The sequence below is a fragment of the Emydura macquarii genome, unplaced genomic scaffold, assembly GCF_026122565.2.
Source record: "Emydura macquarii macquarii isolate MOO-44397 ecotype Brisbane River unplaced genomic scaffold, CSIRO-AGI_Emac_v2 contig_2975, whole genome shotgun sequence".
Taxonomy (NCBI): Eukaryota; Metazoa; Chordata; order Testudines; family Chelidae; genus Emydura; species Emydura macquarii.
Genome location: NW_027133112.1, coordinates 916882 through 934601, shown reverse-complemented (window position 1 = coordinate 934601; position 17720 = coordinate 916882). Strand labels below are relative to the sequence as shown.

At 39.5% G+C, this 17720-nt stretch overlaps 1 protein-coding gene across 1 annotated transcript in view; it reads right to left on the bottom strand.

The window, feature by feature from the left end:
• Positions 1-17720, bottom strand: part of TMEM245 (transmembrane protein 245) — a 128714-nt gene that overhangs the window by 43615 nt on the left and 67379 nt on the right. The window contains exons 11-12 of the mRNA XM_067569945.1: positions 15541-15672; positions 6248-6370 (exon numbers count right to left, since the gene is read on the bottom strand). Coding sequence (XP_067426046.1) covers positions 6248-6370; positions 15541-15672 — 255 coding nt within the window. The remainder of the gene's footprint in view (positions 1-6247; positions 6371-15540; positions 15673-17720) is intronic.

Genomic DNA, 17720 nt, shown 5'->3' with positions numbered 1-17720 from the left:
ACCTTTTTGTATAGTATGCAGAACCCATTGGTCCGAGATGGTCTTGTTCCAGGCTTCCTGAAAATAATCAAATAATCGCCAAATGGGGGTAAGGAAGAAATAGTGGTTCCCAACTGCTCTTAACATGATTTAGCAAACTGACTGCCTGGAAAACAGCATTGTTCTTGTTGTGGTGGCAGTAACAGTAGAAGGCAGACTCCTCATCTGGAATTTCTACCTCTTCCTGGATGATCTGGCTGGTCTCTAATACAGTTGAAAATGGGACTCACATCTGACTTAGCTGTTCCCCCCTCCCCCCCCCACCTGAGCAGTGTAAAAGCCTAAAGATCTCAATAAAGCTCCAGAACCTTAAATTACATACTGCATCATCAGGTGCAACAGAAAGAAACACTGATTCTTGTCACAGGTGAAATCCTCTATTATATTCTGGATTTCTCTGGTAAACCTAGATGACTGCAGCCAGGATACATGAGGCATGGGAGTCCTGACTTCTAAAAGGCAGATAAGATACCTAGTTTCCTTCTGTGAGGTTTGAGTATGGCTACTTACATCTTTCACTGGATACTCAGAGTTGGCTTTGAGGCCTGTTTTCTCATTCTCTCCGAGCTGCTGTAACCAAAGAAACTGAGCCAAGGGAGACTTGGAAGTGCTACTCTTTGCTTAGTGTGCAACTCAAAAGTCAATTACCAAGCTCTCCTTTCAAAATGTGATTATCTTAACTGGTACAAGGTATCAGAGTTTTTAGGTTAAGTTCCTCTAAAATCTAAAGAGGAACTATCATTGATCAAGGAGGGTCAATTTACAGCAAAGATTGTTTAGTAGGTTGCTATGACTCATCAGATACCACAGTTAAGTCAATGGCAACTATAATATAGATGCTGGCATTTGCCAGAATAGATAAGTAGGTTCTAAAAGGCCTCTATGACAGACATTGCATTTCTTTCAGGTAAAGAAAAGTGCAAAAATATCCCCAAATTTGAAAGTCTGGATGCTCTACAGGAATCTCCAGTGCTTCTGCCATCCTGCAAAGGTCATATTAAAATGTTCTCACGTCAGGTGATGAAAGAGTAGATAGTGTAATAGCTTTGCTTGGCAACAAAGATAATGTGTGCTGGAATCACATCAGAGGACTCCTGTTGTTACTACCTCTTCCGAAAGTTCTGAAAGCTCCATAGTCTGGGCCATGGAGAGTTGAGAAGGCTACTGTAGTGGAGTTCTGAGCAATTCCTGTGGTGAAATTCTAGAAGCCAAAGCTGGGTATCCTTGCCCTATGAACACTGCAAGGTATTCAGCAAGGTCAAGAAGCAGAATTATGACAGTAGCATGTACCAGGAAAGAGGCCATTCCCTATGTATGCCACAACTCCTAGCCCTGGAACCCCCTTTATCAGAATACTAAGAAGAATAGGATTGCACTCTGGGGGGCGGGGGGGGGGGGTAGGGGAGGGGAGACAGGGAGGAAAAGGAAGGTGACCCACCCCCACCAATATCAAAGGAAGAAGAGTAGGAATACTATTCTTGCAGAGGAGGAAAAGCTCTAATAAAAGTCTGAGGGATGCAGGATGGGAGTTGCCACACCAGGGGATAGGATGGACCCAGTACCAAAACTTGCATTAGAAGCTCAGTAATCTTAACTGAGGTAGAAAGCAAAGATGATCCACGTAAGGCCAATATAACCAAATCCCCTGGCACTGTATATCCTGGTCCTAATGGCATAGTTGCCGAGAGGAAACTATATATAGTTCATATCAGGCTGGATAGTGCCAGTGTGATGGGGACCAGGACCAATAGTCTTATCAGCATAAGAGCAAACCCATGGGGTGATCCTTCAGACTCTATATCCAAGTCAGAGATAGAATGACTTCGTCAGCACCAGATGTCTAGCTTCTGTCTTCCCAAGTGACAGAGAGACCCTTGGTGAGGCCTTCAGCTGTTCTTTTTTCAAGTTGAAAGAGGAGATGTCTCTTTCAATTTAGATGGAGATTTGAGTCTATGCTCCCTGGATAAGAGGCGCTGAAATCTCCCCCTTTCTGGATGGCAGGAAGGAATGACAAAAGGATCAAAAGATGGCTTTGATGAAGCAGAAGCCCTAGAAGCTGAGACACAGGCAGTTACTGCTGAGGCACTTATTACAAAGAACTACTTGGACCCAAAAGGAACCAGCTTTCCAGGGTCTTAGGCGGGCCTTAGACTTATCTAGGAGGATGAGCTTTAACCAAACATCTCTTGCTTTTAACATGTGTTTTGAAAACAAATGGAAAGTAAATTTCTGGATGATGTGCCCCATCTCAGAGAGGAAATAAACACTCAGTGTCAGTCACTGAGGGGAATAGCTGCCTCCCATGGCAAACAGTATTTAAAACCAGGTTTTTCATCAGCCAAGAATCTGAAAACCCAACACTGGGTGAATAGAAAATTTAAGGAAATTCACCCAACTAAAACTTACAAAAAGTAAACTTATACAAACTATTGAATTAAGTAATCTTAAACCAGCGAAAGAGACCTACATATAAATACTAGTACAGAAATGCAAATGCGAGAGATGGTTACTTTCAGTTCAATCTCATAGCCCACAAGTGGCAAAAGGGAACTGAGGTTCAGTTGGATCTGCTCTGCCCTTTATGCTCTTAGGGAAGGGGGGGGGGTGGTAATGAGGACATGCAAGCTATGTCCCAATGGACATTGCAGGCCAAAAGATTCTGATTTCATGAATCAGGCTAGTAGTCGAATAAACTTTTCTTCCAAAAATGTAGAGTGTCTGACTCTTAATTTTTTGGTGTTGAACTAGCCTGCCCTTGTTGGTCCCTCTCGTTGGTGGCCGATACCACCAATGATCCTGGAGAGGGGTGTGAATACAAATACTTGAAGCCTTTGGCAGGGCACATAGTATTTTTTCCTCGGCCCTCAGAGATGTAGGGGGCAGAGTGGAAGCAATCTGCCACAAGGCTTTCATAAATTTCACGACCCCTTCATGGACCTGGAGGGCGACCTTAGATGAAGCTGCTGCCTCCAGGATGTCAAAGAGTGTCAGCTCCTCTGCCTCCAAGCAGAGATTGGAGGCTACCCACTTGAACAGTTCTTCATGTGCTCTGAAGTCATCCTGCAAGACCACAGTTGACGGCCCAGCCACTGCCTCATCTGGCAAGGAAGAGGATGTGGCCAGTAAAGGAATCAGTTCTTACTCCCTGGCTGGAGTAGCCTCATCTGGTGCTACTGCTGGTGCCTCCACACCTTGGTCTGACTCCTCTTCTAAATCAGGTGCTGGGTGTGAAACTGCTGCTGACCATCTCTCTGGTGCCCCAGAGAGCAAGTGCTGCACCTGTGAACTCGGGATGGGAGGAAACCTCCACAGGTTCCAGAACTGCCAAGCTCTCAGGAGTTGGTAATGGGTTCCAGATCAGACTTTGAACTCTAAAGGGCATGGCTGTTGCTAACCCAAGTTCCGGGGAAGACGAGCGGCCCAGCGTGGGTCTCCACTCATCCCCTGCTTCCTTTTTGCCATTCTTGGTTTCAGAGAGTGCTCTCTTCTGATATGCAATTTCTTCTGCCTTTTCTTTGGCACTGGGGATGGAAATTGGTACTGGGAAGAGCTCAGTGCCGGAGGGGCACGCTGCACAGATACTGATGTACTTGGTCCAGAGTCTGAATGGCCCGGCTTGGAGGCCGGTTAAAGAGCCGACTCCATCAGAATCGCTTGCAATTGAATGCCCCATTCTTTTTAGTGCATGGTCTGAACCCTTTACAGATTGTGACTCATCTTCCACGTGAGTCTCTGCAAGGCACTTCAGGAAGCTCTGGTGGGGATCACTTACGGACATGGGCTTCTTGCACACCACACATGGTTTGAAGCCTGCAGGACTAGGACTATAACCTACTACTAACAAACTGAACTGACTAACTTGTACACAATTATATACAATGTGTCTAAGAGAAACTACTGGTTAGTAGAGCCAAGGCAAAAGGACCTTAAGGAGGAACTGAGAGGGAGAGGGGCCGGTGGCACCCCTTATACTGGCACATGTGCACGCAGCTCAGAGGGCACTACAGCTGGGCCTACGAATACCAGTGAGGGAAAAATCTCCAGCACCAGTGCATGTAGCACACGCACACCTGACATGACACGGGATGGACATGAGCAAGCACTCGACAAAAAGCCAGCTCTCCAGAGTTCTCAGAACAACGATTAACATGTGCATTTTAATCACTGTCCCAAGGAACAGACTGTTTGGCTATCTGTATACCAGGCTCAGTGAACAGATTTAATGTTGATCTTAAGAATGCCTTTTTTCCCCTCTTCTTTTAAAAGTTGTTTATAGTTATAAGAAGATGGTAAAAGGACACAGTAAAAACCTTTAGGAGAACTTAAGGTTACATGCAGTTTAATTAATAATAAATATAAATATTTATACACAGAACATCTATTTTCTATGCTTTTCTCCCCCAACTGAAGTAAGGGATAACTGCAGAATGGCATAGCTATAAATCAATGGAAAAGTAATTTTTCTGGAACTTAAGATAGCAAAACAGCTAAGAGATCCTCATGGCCTACTCTTATTTTTTACTCAAGTGTGATTTAGAACCCACACAACTGTCCTGAAGTAGCATTTAAATTATGCAGTTTTAGTTAACCAAATAAATGGGAAAAGATCTCATCCCCTCTCCTCACAGTCTCCATTAACAATTGCTAAAGTTAATCTGGCAGCAGGCCTTTATTTTCTTCCAATTATTCAAAACAGATATTTTGAAACAAAAACACAACAAAAACACTATCAGGATTTCAATCACACTTCCCAGGTCAGTGTTTGTTTAGATTAAAAACACCCACTCAGGCCAGGGTCCTTTACACAAGCCAGCTCAGTGTCTGAGATATAGGTGATCACAAGCCTCAGGCTCTGTTCCAGCCATTAAGTTATTTAAAAGTTGCAGCTGTCAACACACAGCTGCAATGGAAAGAAGGAAATCACCTCTAACATTAACTACTCCACATACCTGTGGCTATCAGATTTAGAATTAAAAAGATCTTTAAAAGTTAAGCCACACACACTAAAACAAACACATTCTTCAAAAAAGCCCTTGTTTTTAAGTAAAAAGTATCAGACCACTCTTAGTATGTGCACTAGTGCTAATTAAAAAAAAATACACAAGTCTAAAAAGCATCTTATGAAAAACTCAATTTGGTAAATAAAACTGATTTATTGAAAGCACTTCCTTAATGAATGCAACGTAATACAGTAATTGTGTAATCAGCAGTTTTGCTTACAATTCCCTACAATAATTTTCCCTACTTAGAACAATGCCTTTGTTTGGAGATATACTTCGGAAAAACTAACAATACTAGCTTTCAGAAAGAACTATAAGCAAAATAAGTGGACACACTGTCAAAGTTTTTCAACAAAGCTAAAAGGATTCTGAAAGATTACACTATGTGTATATAAATTACATTAGACATACTCATTTAGAATGACCTACATATAACATGCTTACGTAAGTAAAATGGCCTCCCTAAACTCATACCAATAAAAACTTTACACGTCACCCTATCCACATACATGGAGGTAATATAATCGAATTATAGAATGTACAGCTGGAAGGGACTTTGAGCTGTCATCAAGTCCAGCCCCTAGAGCTGAGGCAGGACCAAGTATATCTAGACCATCCCTGACAGGTATTTATCTAACCAGTTCTTAAAATCCTTCAGTGACGGGGATTCTGAAACCTCCTTTGGAAGCCTACTCCAGTACATAATTACCCTTAAAGTTCAAAAGTTAGAGCTATGAACACCTTTAGTGTAATTATCAGTAGCTTCCAAGGTGCTTTAAGTAGTGCCAATGACTGAACTAGTTCCCAGTTCCAGGCAAGTAGGCAGGATAATTCAAAGCCACTCTATCTCCATGTTCAGTGTATTTTAACTGCAGCTGAGGATGTAGCCATTTATTACTGTGAGTATAAGATGACCTACATTATTTATGAACGGGCAAAATTATTATTCCAAACTCATACTGATAAAACCTTTATGCTGTATTACACCACATAGTTGCCATCCACATACGCATATATACAAAACAAAAGCACTTTAAAAACCCCAGTCTGATCTGTGAATAAGCATTCACTAATATTTAAATGTGTTCCTTTAAATCTTTCATTCTGTGTTCTAAAGATGAATGGATATTCCTAAAATCCTTGGTGAAAGCTCCATCTTGCAGGGAAATAAAATGAATAGCATAAGCAGTACACTCCATGCTACTTACCAGTGAGAGCACAAAATTGAGAAGGGCCGTCCCACTGTAGAAGAGGATTGTCACTAGTGTTGTTACTGTGGTAAAGAGCAGGCTCACATTACGACTCATTACTATCCACAAGGACTCCAGGATCTGAGAAGTAAAAGAAAATCAGATAACTTTAAGTCACCACTGGTGACTTCAGGTATCTAAAATATAGACCTGGTCAAAAATGACTTCTCTCTGCAACATACGTGCAAAGAATAATTCTGTTTTAAACAAGACAGTGATTGGTTTGACAAAAATTTAATGTTTCCACTTATAACAAATTTTTCATAAAAACATCCATTTTGTCAAAAAGCCATTTTCCATCAAAATGTTTTAATGGACTATTTAAAAAATTCTGATAAAACAAACATAATAAGTAAATAAAATAAACAAACATAATAAATAACATAACACATGTCTGTGTGAAGACATCAATTCTTACTAGAGAGGCAGTGTTATTTACGGTTTATTGTGACTAGTTTAATTACCTGCAGTGAACTTGGTGCTAGGAAAATATCTCATCCTTTCCTCAAAAGTGGGTATGGCAGTTAACTCATAAAACATGCTGCAGTGATTTTAGGAAGCAGATTTAAAACTTAAGCTGAATTCAAATTAAATATTATAATTTTCTTCAACACAAACTGAAGTAAGTTTTATATTAATTGGGCCTATTTAATTTTCTAACTTATTCATACAATTAACGCAATACAGAAGATATGAATTTATGTAAAGGTACATTAATAAGTTAGTTTACTGTCCACACCTAATCTAACAAAATTGATAAGTGCTGTTTTGGGGAACTGTTTGACTGCTTACTAGTTGCAGGTAGCATGGGAAAGATTAAATCATCTCAAAAACAAAGAAGTGATAGGTTGTTCCAATTAGCTTGCTCAGCGGCAGTGAAGTCCAAAAAAGGATAGTACAGAGCAGGGAAGTAGGGAAGGTAATACTGAGCAGAAATAAACTGAAGTAGTAGGAGGAAGAGCTATCACAAAGGTCAGGATCTTGAAGATGAGGACAGGAATTTTTCAGTGGATACTGAAGTTGGTAAGAATACAGTGATGTATAGAGTGTCATTTGTACACAAGGTGTGGAAAGGCTATAATATTCACTTTTTAGATAGTTTTTCAGAGGCCCTAGAGAAGGCACTGCAGTAATCAAGGTAAGAACTGTCAAATGCAAGAATGAGCAGTGCTGAGATAGCGAAAGATGCAGGATATGCCACAGAGGTTAAAGAAAGCAGACTGAGTTTACCATCATAAAGGTGCAAATGAGTTTATACTGAAAGATTACTTCAACACTATAGACCTCAGAGGTAAATAGAATGTCAGAGCACAGAATGTTAAGACAGAAGCCATTCAACAAAGCAGAAGACTAGTCAAGAAAAGTACCCAGTTAACACGTATTTGGTAACAGGGAACTTAAGTGGCAGGTCGATTTTCATTTGTAGGTCAGAGGCATTAGTTCATCAATGCAAAGAAAATTAAGTACCTGTATTAAACAGCAAATTTTTGGTTGTCTGACTGTTGGACAATGGTTTCTTTTGCCTTGCCTACAATAAGGTCAGATGTGATGACGGCAAGGATGTTGGAAATTAGAGGAAGTGTCAGTAAGAAAAGAAGGACACTGATAAAAGGGTCAAGAAGTGCAGAGTAGTGGTTGTGGTGGTATTGAAGACTGTCATATTCTGATCCAAAACTACATAAAACTTTTTGCAGTATGATGAAATTACAAGTCACGTGACGAAAGAAACAAATAGGATAGAACAAACAGATTTTAAAACGCAAGTAATATTTATTAGAAAATGTTTTTAGTGGTTTCAGCATTAATAATTTTCATTCACCTATGTGTGAACTGATTAGTCAAAATGAAAAAATTAAGATATGCAATTGGTCTACTCTCAATGGTTATACACAGTACATGAAGTTATTCACAACTTCATCAATTCTTGGCTGGGCCACAGCAATACAATACACCTGGACATGAAGCTTTCAGAACAAACTAACTGGTACACAGTCTGCTGCAGAATGTCACCTCACCAACACTGGCTACCACGAACACATCCAACCTGTCCTTTGCTTCCTACACTGATTTCCCATAGAGTATCAAATTAAGTTCAAGGTCTCAGTTCTTATCTTCAACGTGTTCAATGGCTTGGGCCCGGGATATCTAAGGCCATGTCTACAATAGCCCTTACATTGGCAACACTTTTGTCACGCAGGGGTGCGGGGAAAAAAAAAATCCCCGAGCGACATCAGTTTTGCAGGCATAAGCACTTATGTGCACAGTGTGGTGTCGATGGGAGATTCTCTCCTGACGACATAGCTAGTGCCACTTGTTGAGCTGGTTTTATTATGACAGGAGAATGAAGACTTCCCTATTCTGTGAGGTCTGGGTTACTGACTGGGATGGTTAAAACACAGTTTTGACCGTGAGATTTAGATTGTCTGTGCTTGACTCAAAATTTGAATGGAGAAATTGAGATACAAAAGTAAACCAATCCTTCAGCATCAGGTCCTTTGACAATTATGATGGGAGAGGGATTTTTTACCTGTCTCCCACTTCAGAGTTATGCTGAGGAGCTGTATCTAGCTTACCCCACAAAACATGACATCCCTTAATAGAAGAGATAAACATTAGCACTTCGAAAAATCACTTTGCCACTGACAAAGCCAAAGGTCCATTTGAATTACTACTGAAGAACAGACTATATTAACTGTAAAACCGGACAATTCAGGATGTCAGGATATTTAACAACTTGAGGCCCCCTTTGGACAACTAGTATTGGATGATAGAGTCTAACAACATCTAAACCACTCAGGCCCTTAAACTGCAAAAAGCACAGCTAAAGAATCCTATATAGGTGCATCCTCATGAGAGTTTTAAATAGAGTATGCCCTGTGTCTTCCTGACCAGGATACCTTTGAAGAAGATACTAACTGCTAGTGTAATGATGGATGCCTTTGTGAAAGCAGCCAGAAGATCAATCTAAGGAGATATGAGCCAGGTCTCTCATCATCTGGAAAGCTTCTAGTGTTTATTCATAGGTTTAGGAAGGGTCATTTTATTTTCAAGGACCCCAGCACAAACTTTTTAAAATAAATAAATAAATAAATAAATAAATAAATAAAGGTAACACACCAGGAGTGTCTCTTGCTTCTGAATAATTCAGAAAAAAGGAGGGAAGATTTCCCTTTTCCAGAAATTAAATATTAAGGATCTGGCTATCTATTTCATAAGCAGTGACCATTTTATCTGATAGACTATCTTAGAGAAATGACGTGCAGAGCCCAATGCAAGAATCGGAACCTCTCCCAATGGTGGGAAGGGATAGGGCTACAGGCTGTTATGCTTGCTTACCTTACAACAAACAGGTGATTGGAAAATGGGTCTGTGCTACTACTTCTCTTACTTAAATACAAGGTACAGCTGAAGCTTGAAATGCAATGGAAACTCAGGCTCCCAAGCACTTAAGCTGCTTTTGAAAAATGGAGACTTTGGCCATCATGTAAATTTTATCCTTTATCTTAAACATTTTAGTAATATAGATTAAAATAGCAAGTTCTCTCTTTAAAAAGAGAACCTTTTTGTTCAACATTTAACAGCTCTCTATATTTAAAGTGTAATAAATGCCTATAAATGTCAAATTAAGCCAAGCACATGAAATGTCATTAAGTATACTACATAAAGTATACTAGTCCTTTTGAGCTACATTTAGTATTATACTGGCATTTACCTAACAAGTTGATGTTATAGCAACGTACATTATAAATAAAGCATACTAAACTTCCAATTATAGTATCTCTCTCCCTCTAAATTGTACATTTGGGGGCCTATTATGGTAGTCTTCTCAGCAAGTAACAGAATGAGCTCATTTACATACCCTATGACTGTCTCTCTTCTATCACTTGCTCTTCTATCACTCCAATGAGAGAGAAAGAGGTTACTTACTACCAAATAGAATTTGACAGCATTGCATCGCATCTGCATAGTCACACCTTTAGGATGTGCCCAGTCATATCTGCAGAGATTTGGGACCAGGGTATGTCTACACAGCAATTAAAAATCCGTGTCTGCTGAATTAGGCCCCTGAGGCTTGGGCTAAGGGCTGTTTAATTATGTTGTAGACATTGGGGACTTGGGCTGGAGCTTGGGCTCTAGGACCCTGTGAGGTGGGAGGGTCCATCTACACCACAATTTAACAGCTCTGTAGCCCAAGCCCCGTGAGCCCACGTCAGCTGGCATGTGCCAGCCATGGGTATCTAACTGCAGGGTAGACATACCCATAGAAAGCCAATTCAAATTTTTTCTTAAACCTTAGTTCTTATTGTATACAAATCATTTTGTTGCGTCAAAATTTACTGTTACTTTTAGCATTAGTGCCCTACTGCACACTTAAGAGTCCCAGGTTAGTGCTGGCTTTCCATAAATTTTCAAAGGTGAGCTGTAGCCTAAAAGTTTGAAAATGCAGAGACCATCTCAAAGAAGAAAAAGTTTAAGCTACTGCTGCTGCTCCTTGGTGACTCAGTCTACTAATGAGTTCCTAGCTTTCCTAGCAAAACTCTTCTGAATATATTAATCACCAGTTAAATAAAGGTTTCATTACCTGTCTCAAACTCTAATACCTCAAAAGTACTACTGCATGCTAGGTTAAGCCAACATCCTTACCTCAGTAATACTGGCCTTAAGAAACAAAAATGTCCAAGTATCAATGCCCTAGTAGTACAATTAGATTTTCAACTATTTTAATTTGCAACATCAGAGTGAGTAATATTTATGCAAGGGGTCTTGTACACAGGAGCCAGCATGGGAATGCAGCGAAGAAAGGACACGGATTCAGAAATTACAGCTTCACACTATGCTGAACAGTCTACAGGACATCATAAAGGACATGAGTGTGTAGAGAAGGGACAGGTGTTTTCTATAACTGATGATAAACTGTGAGTTCATGGCTACAAACAGGAAAACAAGTCAATTGAGGGTTTTTCTTTTTTCCTATTGCTAAACCGAAACCGTAAAGAAAATAAATTGATGTAGCTGTAAGTTGTATGGATGTTTTCTAAAAAAAATATTTTTAGTTTCAGACCTTGAAAATATTTATCCTCTTCATGAAATTCATTGTCATTCTATTCAGGTTATTATAGCACACCAATAACCCTGGTATCCAACCACTTTCCAGCAATGCATTAAGTGACATGACTAGCACCTTCAAATATGTTTCTTTCTCCACTCCTGCTAGGTGGGACGTTTCATGTGAATTTAAAATAAACAAAAAAAGAAACAAAATACTGCCATGGATTTTTAATTTATGAAGGGCAAGATCAAAAAGTGTGCCACCCGGATGCGTAAATCAATTTAAAGAAAGGGTTAAACAAATCATTTCCGTAAAGTGAAAAAAGGTTCCCTGAAGTAAGTTTCCCTTGAGTTATTTCATTCTGCTTCATATTCAGGAGTCAAAACTGTAACATCTTTAGAAGCACAAGGCATAAGGAATGAATACATATCTACTAGTCCATGGCAAGAATTGCCTCAGGGGAAGCGTTAGTTTAAGTTACCGCCACAAGAAATGCTGAAGGTTAGTAAAGAAATTATTTTCTGTGATAGAAAAACAATAATGTAAAGATTTATTTTTTGTTTTATAGTGATCAAGTCAAGAACTTAAAAAATGCCTGCATTGTAGTAGGGATTCTGAACATTAACCATTCTTGACCTAACAGACCATTTGAATGTAATTCAGTTGCTTCAGTTTAGACTGGTTTCAGTGCTATTTTTTCTTCTTCAAGGAGGTGAGAGGACCAGTGCATTAATTCAGGGAACCACATAGTGTAAAATATTAATTTCATTCTCCACGGAACTTTCATAAAGAAAGAATAAGCTGCTTTCAAAACACTGAATAATAATTTGGAAAATCTAGGCTAAAGAACCAGCCTCTCAACCTCCTGATCGATATTTCCCTCAACTATGATCTAAATAGACTGAATTCATGAACAAAAAATAAATAGTTGCTTTGGGTCAAACATTAAATTGTTAGTTTTATCAAAAAACCTTTTAACTCTGCTCTTGCCACATCAGAATTTTTCAACTAAGCGACAAATATTTAGTTTTGTAACTATACATGATTTTTGTTGTTGTTTCAAGTGTTTGAAACTAAGATAGAGGCCAATTTTAATTCAAATTCCTTGCTTTCTTCTCAGTGATAGGCAAGTAGTAAAATTTAGTTCAAACAAAAATTGTAATGATAAAAAAAAAGGAAAGTACCCATGCCATGAAAATGGAGCAGTACAAATTTATTGTAAAGGGGGTGAAGCAAATCAACATTTGACAGGAAAGAATCACAATGTCTGGCCAAATGGAGAGTCATACTAATTATCTCTAAGAAAGAGTAAAGATTCAGCTTTACAAAAACAAAAACATTCAAAACGAACGTGTAGGCCACACAGTAATCTTGCAACAATGATAGTTATTGGGAGGGGACAAGTTGAAGGTTGGAGAAATTATATTAATGTGGATACTGTGAGTAGGAAAGTGTTTATTGATGATAATCCATTATGTTTGCCACTTTGCTGATGTGGAAGATTCACAATTGACTTGTGTGAAAAGAGCCAGAAAGGGTTAAACAACCAGCAGGCTGTGTGACCTGAAAACTAAGCTTTAAGGACATATTTGAAAAGTACTGAAACGATATACAGGACCATTCCTTGTAGACAGTTCTCAAAGCCATGTTAATAGATTAGAGTCTTTAATTCGCTATCAATACAGGCCTACATTTAAAAGGTAGATATTAATTGTATTTATCTGTGTTTATCTATATCTTGTTAGAAGTTTAACAATATGATCTAATTAGCTTGTAGATGCTAAATTTCAGTTATTTGTAATGTTTCATTACTATATTCTATTGATTCAGAGATCAAAAGGGGATATTAACATTTAGATGAAACTTGTGGTATAATAATATCGTTTCTATTTCTTTTTGAAAGTTGTGACTCCACATTGTAAAACTACCTGTGAACTGCTTGAATGGTTAATTGTCTTATGTTAATGAATGCAGCTAATTACCAGTAGTGTGCCTAGGAAATAGGGATTTATTTCAAAGCAACAGTGTGCATTATCTATTCTACAGCCAAAGAACGCCTGTTGTGATTTCTGCTGTGAAAAGGCTATCATAGCATGCTGGAGAACTACACAGGAAGCTTTCGGCCTAATCCTGTTTTATCTCAGATCTGCTTAAAATTTGTCAGGGGACGTTCAAGTTGCAAGACTGAGGTCTCCACAGTGACCCTAGCTTACACCTGTAAATTCTGATGGAAGAATTTGAACAAACTCTGCACATGGGCAGCCTATTGGACTAATCTATCAAATTGATTCTAGAAGGACTTTTACAAATTATCAGCTCACCATCTCTGCTGTGAAACTGACTTAAGAACATATATGTATGTATAATGATCTTTTAGCCACAGTAAGCCTTCTTTAATAAATCTTACATAATAGTTAATTGCCTGTAAGCATGTATTTAGGTTAGATCTGAAATATTCATTGAACTTGTGGATATTGTATCGGATCTCTTGGGATTGGTAGAAAAGACGGTTACTAAACTTTTGTAACTGTTGTTTTTTGAGATGTGTAGCTCATGTCCATTCCATTCTAGTTATGTGCATGCCTATGGGCAGTTGTCAGATATTTTTCCTTAGCAGTATCCGTAAAGCCAGCTCTGGTGCCCCGCGTTCATGTTGCAGTATATGAGGCACTGCTGGCCCTGCGTCTCCTCAGGTCCTTCTTGCTGTCAACTCCAACAGCAGGGATGGAGGGTGGGTCATGGAATAGACATGAGCAACACATCTCGAAGAACAGTTACAGAAGGTTAGTAACCATCTTTTCTTCGAATGATTGCTCATGTTGATTCCATTCTAGGTGACTTACCAGCAGTACTCTGAGGCGGGCTTGGAGTTCATGGATGTGCCGTCTGAAGCACTGCCCTTCTGAAGCTGGCGTTATCTCATGCCTGCTGAACAATGGCATAATGGGATGTAAAGGTATGGACCGATGCTCAGGCAGCAGCTTTACAAATGTCCTGTATTAGGCCTGTGCTAGGAACGCCGCTGACTAGGTTTGAACCCTGGTGGAGTGAGACGTAAATCTCTGATGGAGGTAAGTTCGCCTGCTCATAGCAGAGCCTTATGCAGGAAGATATCTACAAAGAGATCCTCTCAGAGGAGACAGGTAGCCCTTTCATCCTCTCCGCCACTGCAACGAAGAGTTGGGTGGTCCTGCAAAAGGGTTTGGGCCTCTTGATGTGGAAGGCTAGTGCCCACCTGACATTTAGGGTATGCCATCTACGCTCCTCAATGGAATTATGCAATTTAAGATAGACAACTGGCAGGAATATATCCTGGTTGTTCTGAAAATGGGATACTACCTTGGGCAGGAATGCCAGATAAGATCGCAGCTGCACCTTGTCCTCGTAGAATATTGTGCATGGCGAACCTGCAATGAGTGCCCTTATCTTAGAGACCCTATGTGCTAACGTAATAGCTATCAGGAAAGCCACTTTCCATAAAAGGAGCGATAAGGATAACGGGGTATTTGCGACAGCAAGAGCGATATGGGTTCCAGCAACTGTCACTGGAGGAAAGAAGGAACTAAAGGGGCGCAGGGCCGGCAGTGCCTCATATATTCATCATGAGCGTGGAGCTCCAGAGGACGTCAGAGCTGGCTCTACGGATACTAAGGGAAAAAAAATTCCAGTGACCATGAACGTACTATGAATGCACGCACATGCACGCACGCATGCACACACCTAGAATGGAATTGACATGAGCAAGCACTCAAAGAAGAACTTTATATATGGTGAACAAGATTTTAAGTAATCCTCACTATAATATAGATTTGGCTCTCTGGGTGGGAGCCAAAGGCTGGATTGCTTAAAGGGAACTGTATTTTAGCTTCTTAGTAGCCAGTAAGATTTTAACAAAGCTATTTTGTTACTGGCTCGGTGAATCTAATTATAAGAAAAAACCTTTAGTTTTGGGCATCATCTGTCCTGTTCTTTGCAGTTTGCCCTGATTGAGCATTCTCAGTGTGGCCCCTCCACAGTCACAGCTTGTGAACAGATGTTCAGATAATAGTTGAATAGCTCATTTTGCCTCTGTAACAGTAGAACTTTTCACGCATTCTTGAGTACTTTGTTATCATAAAGGGTGAAAAATCACATTAGATGTTCAGATGAGTTTACAAAGAGACTATTAATGAGTAGTTTAATTGATAAAAAAGATACATACTGAAAGAAATGTCTCAATGTTCTCATGAACAAACGAAGCAATATCCTGCCAGTCCAGAATGTCACCCAGCCAGCTGTTCTGACGATTTATATGCAGTTTGTGTCCTTTGTGTCTTCCAGAATGTGTTACATTCTGAAAAATAAAGCAACAGATTTAAGGTAAAACAGTGAGAATCCTGTGGCACTTTAAAGACTAACAAATTTATTTGGGTATAAGCTTTCGTGGGCAGAAACCCACTTCGACGGATGCATGAATTTAAGATAGAAATTAAATCTTAGCAATTTATAGAAATGAGAAAACCACTGGGACTTTAGAGAGCGCATGTCCATTATGTAGCTTAAATCTATTTTCATTTGCACAAGGTACTTCCAACTGTACTTTCACAAATACATACATTTTTATGTATTTATGTTCCCCCTAGTTAGCTGTCAAACATGTACATTGAAAATCTAACCCAGAATGCCTTTTAATAATTAAAAATTCCTTAAATATATAAATCTGTCAAATATATTTAGGAGGAAAAGAGTTTCTCCTATATGGAAAATGAATATAATTGGACTGATTCTCAGCAGCCTGGCAAGAAGTCCTTTCCCCGGAGCACAACTGCTGTGCTCCAGAATCTAAGCTTTAATCTAAAAAACATATCAAGTCTCCAGACCATATGGTTGAGAAGAAAACCTTCAAAATGTGAAGTAACTGACTCAAAACAATAATATCTTCCAGAGGACAACCTCGAATAATTTGAGAAGTGTGAACTGCATCTCAACTGGATGTTAAAGTCTAGCTAGGATTCATTTTAGCTATTTTGCTACTTGAATAACTACACAATTTGTACATGAATAACTACACAATTTAATTTGAATGGCATACTATTTTTCCCAATATAACCCCAGGTGGAAATGCAAGTGCGAGCTTAAACAATTGACCATTCCTCCAGAGGTGCCCTTTTTTTGCAGTTTTAGTTTGGTCATGAAAGATTTTTGGGCACGTTGGGACTGATCCAATGATTTCTGAAGTCAGATGAGTGTCTCCCATAGACATCTAATGGTACTGAACTGAACCTTCAATCATTATCATCATCATCACTTTACAAAAATTAACTGTAGACACTGCTAATAGAGCATAATCCATTTTGCACACCCAAATCCAAAGCAAACATTTGAAAATGCTGCTAATGTATGTAGTATTTAATGCTTTAAAGGTACGCATACTGAACTACTACTACAATTTGTATACTGCGTGCACATATTTAGCAATTCCAGAGGATGTAGTTTGATATACGCAACGCTAATAATTACAGTATTAAGACCAGAAGAAATGCGTTCTGTAAACTGTAACTAGATGAGCTCCTTACAGAAATTTTAACCAAGTTATGGACCTGGATAATGTCAGGAGCCTAGAAATTGCCCTATTGGGTCACACCTGAGGTCTGTCCTATCTCCAACAGTGGCCAGCACCAAATGTTTCAGAGGAAGATGCAAGCACACCATAGTACACAGATGTAGGACAATCAGTCTACTACATTAGGTCTCATCTTAATCTGACAATTAGAGACCATATTAAACCTTCATATAAATGTCCAATCCCTTTTTGAATCTTGCCAGAATCTTGGCCTCAATGAAATCCTGTGATTAGACTTTGAACTCATTGTCACATGTGTGAAATAGTATTTCTTTTTATTGATTTTGAATTTACTACCTTTCACTGAATGTCCTGTTGTATTGAGACAGATGGAGAGAAAATGCACTGTAGGTATGTCTGCGTCCCTATACTGCAGATCAGAGAACTTCAATAGCAGTATATGTTGGGACTGCACATGCACTTTCTCCTTGTGCTTTGGCACAAGGCTAGCCAATGTGCATGGGCTAGCAGTCCTCAGCTTCTTTTCTACCACAGAGTCATAAGCAAGAACGCCAAAGTAGAGTGGAGGAGGGAGGTTAGTGGAGCACCCATAGGGACACACATCTCAAAGAACCATCGTTACTGTCCAGTGTAAATAAACTTCTTCGAGCAGTGTCCCCATGGATGCTCTATTCTAGGTGACTCCTGAGCAGTGCCCCTCTTGGAGTGCTGGGATTTCGAAATCGGGCTACTCAAATAGTATTGTGGAGCCAAAGATGGTAACAGAAGCAGAGTCCCCAATGATCGCATAATGTTCTGCAAAGGTGTGGACTGACACC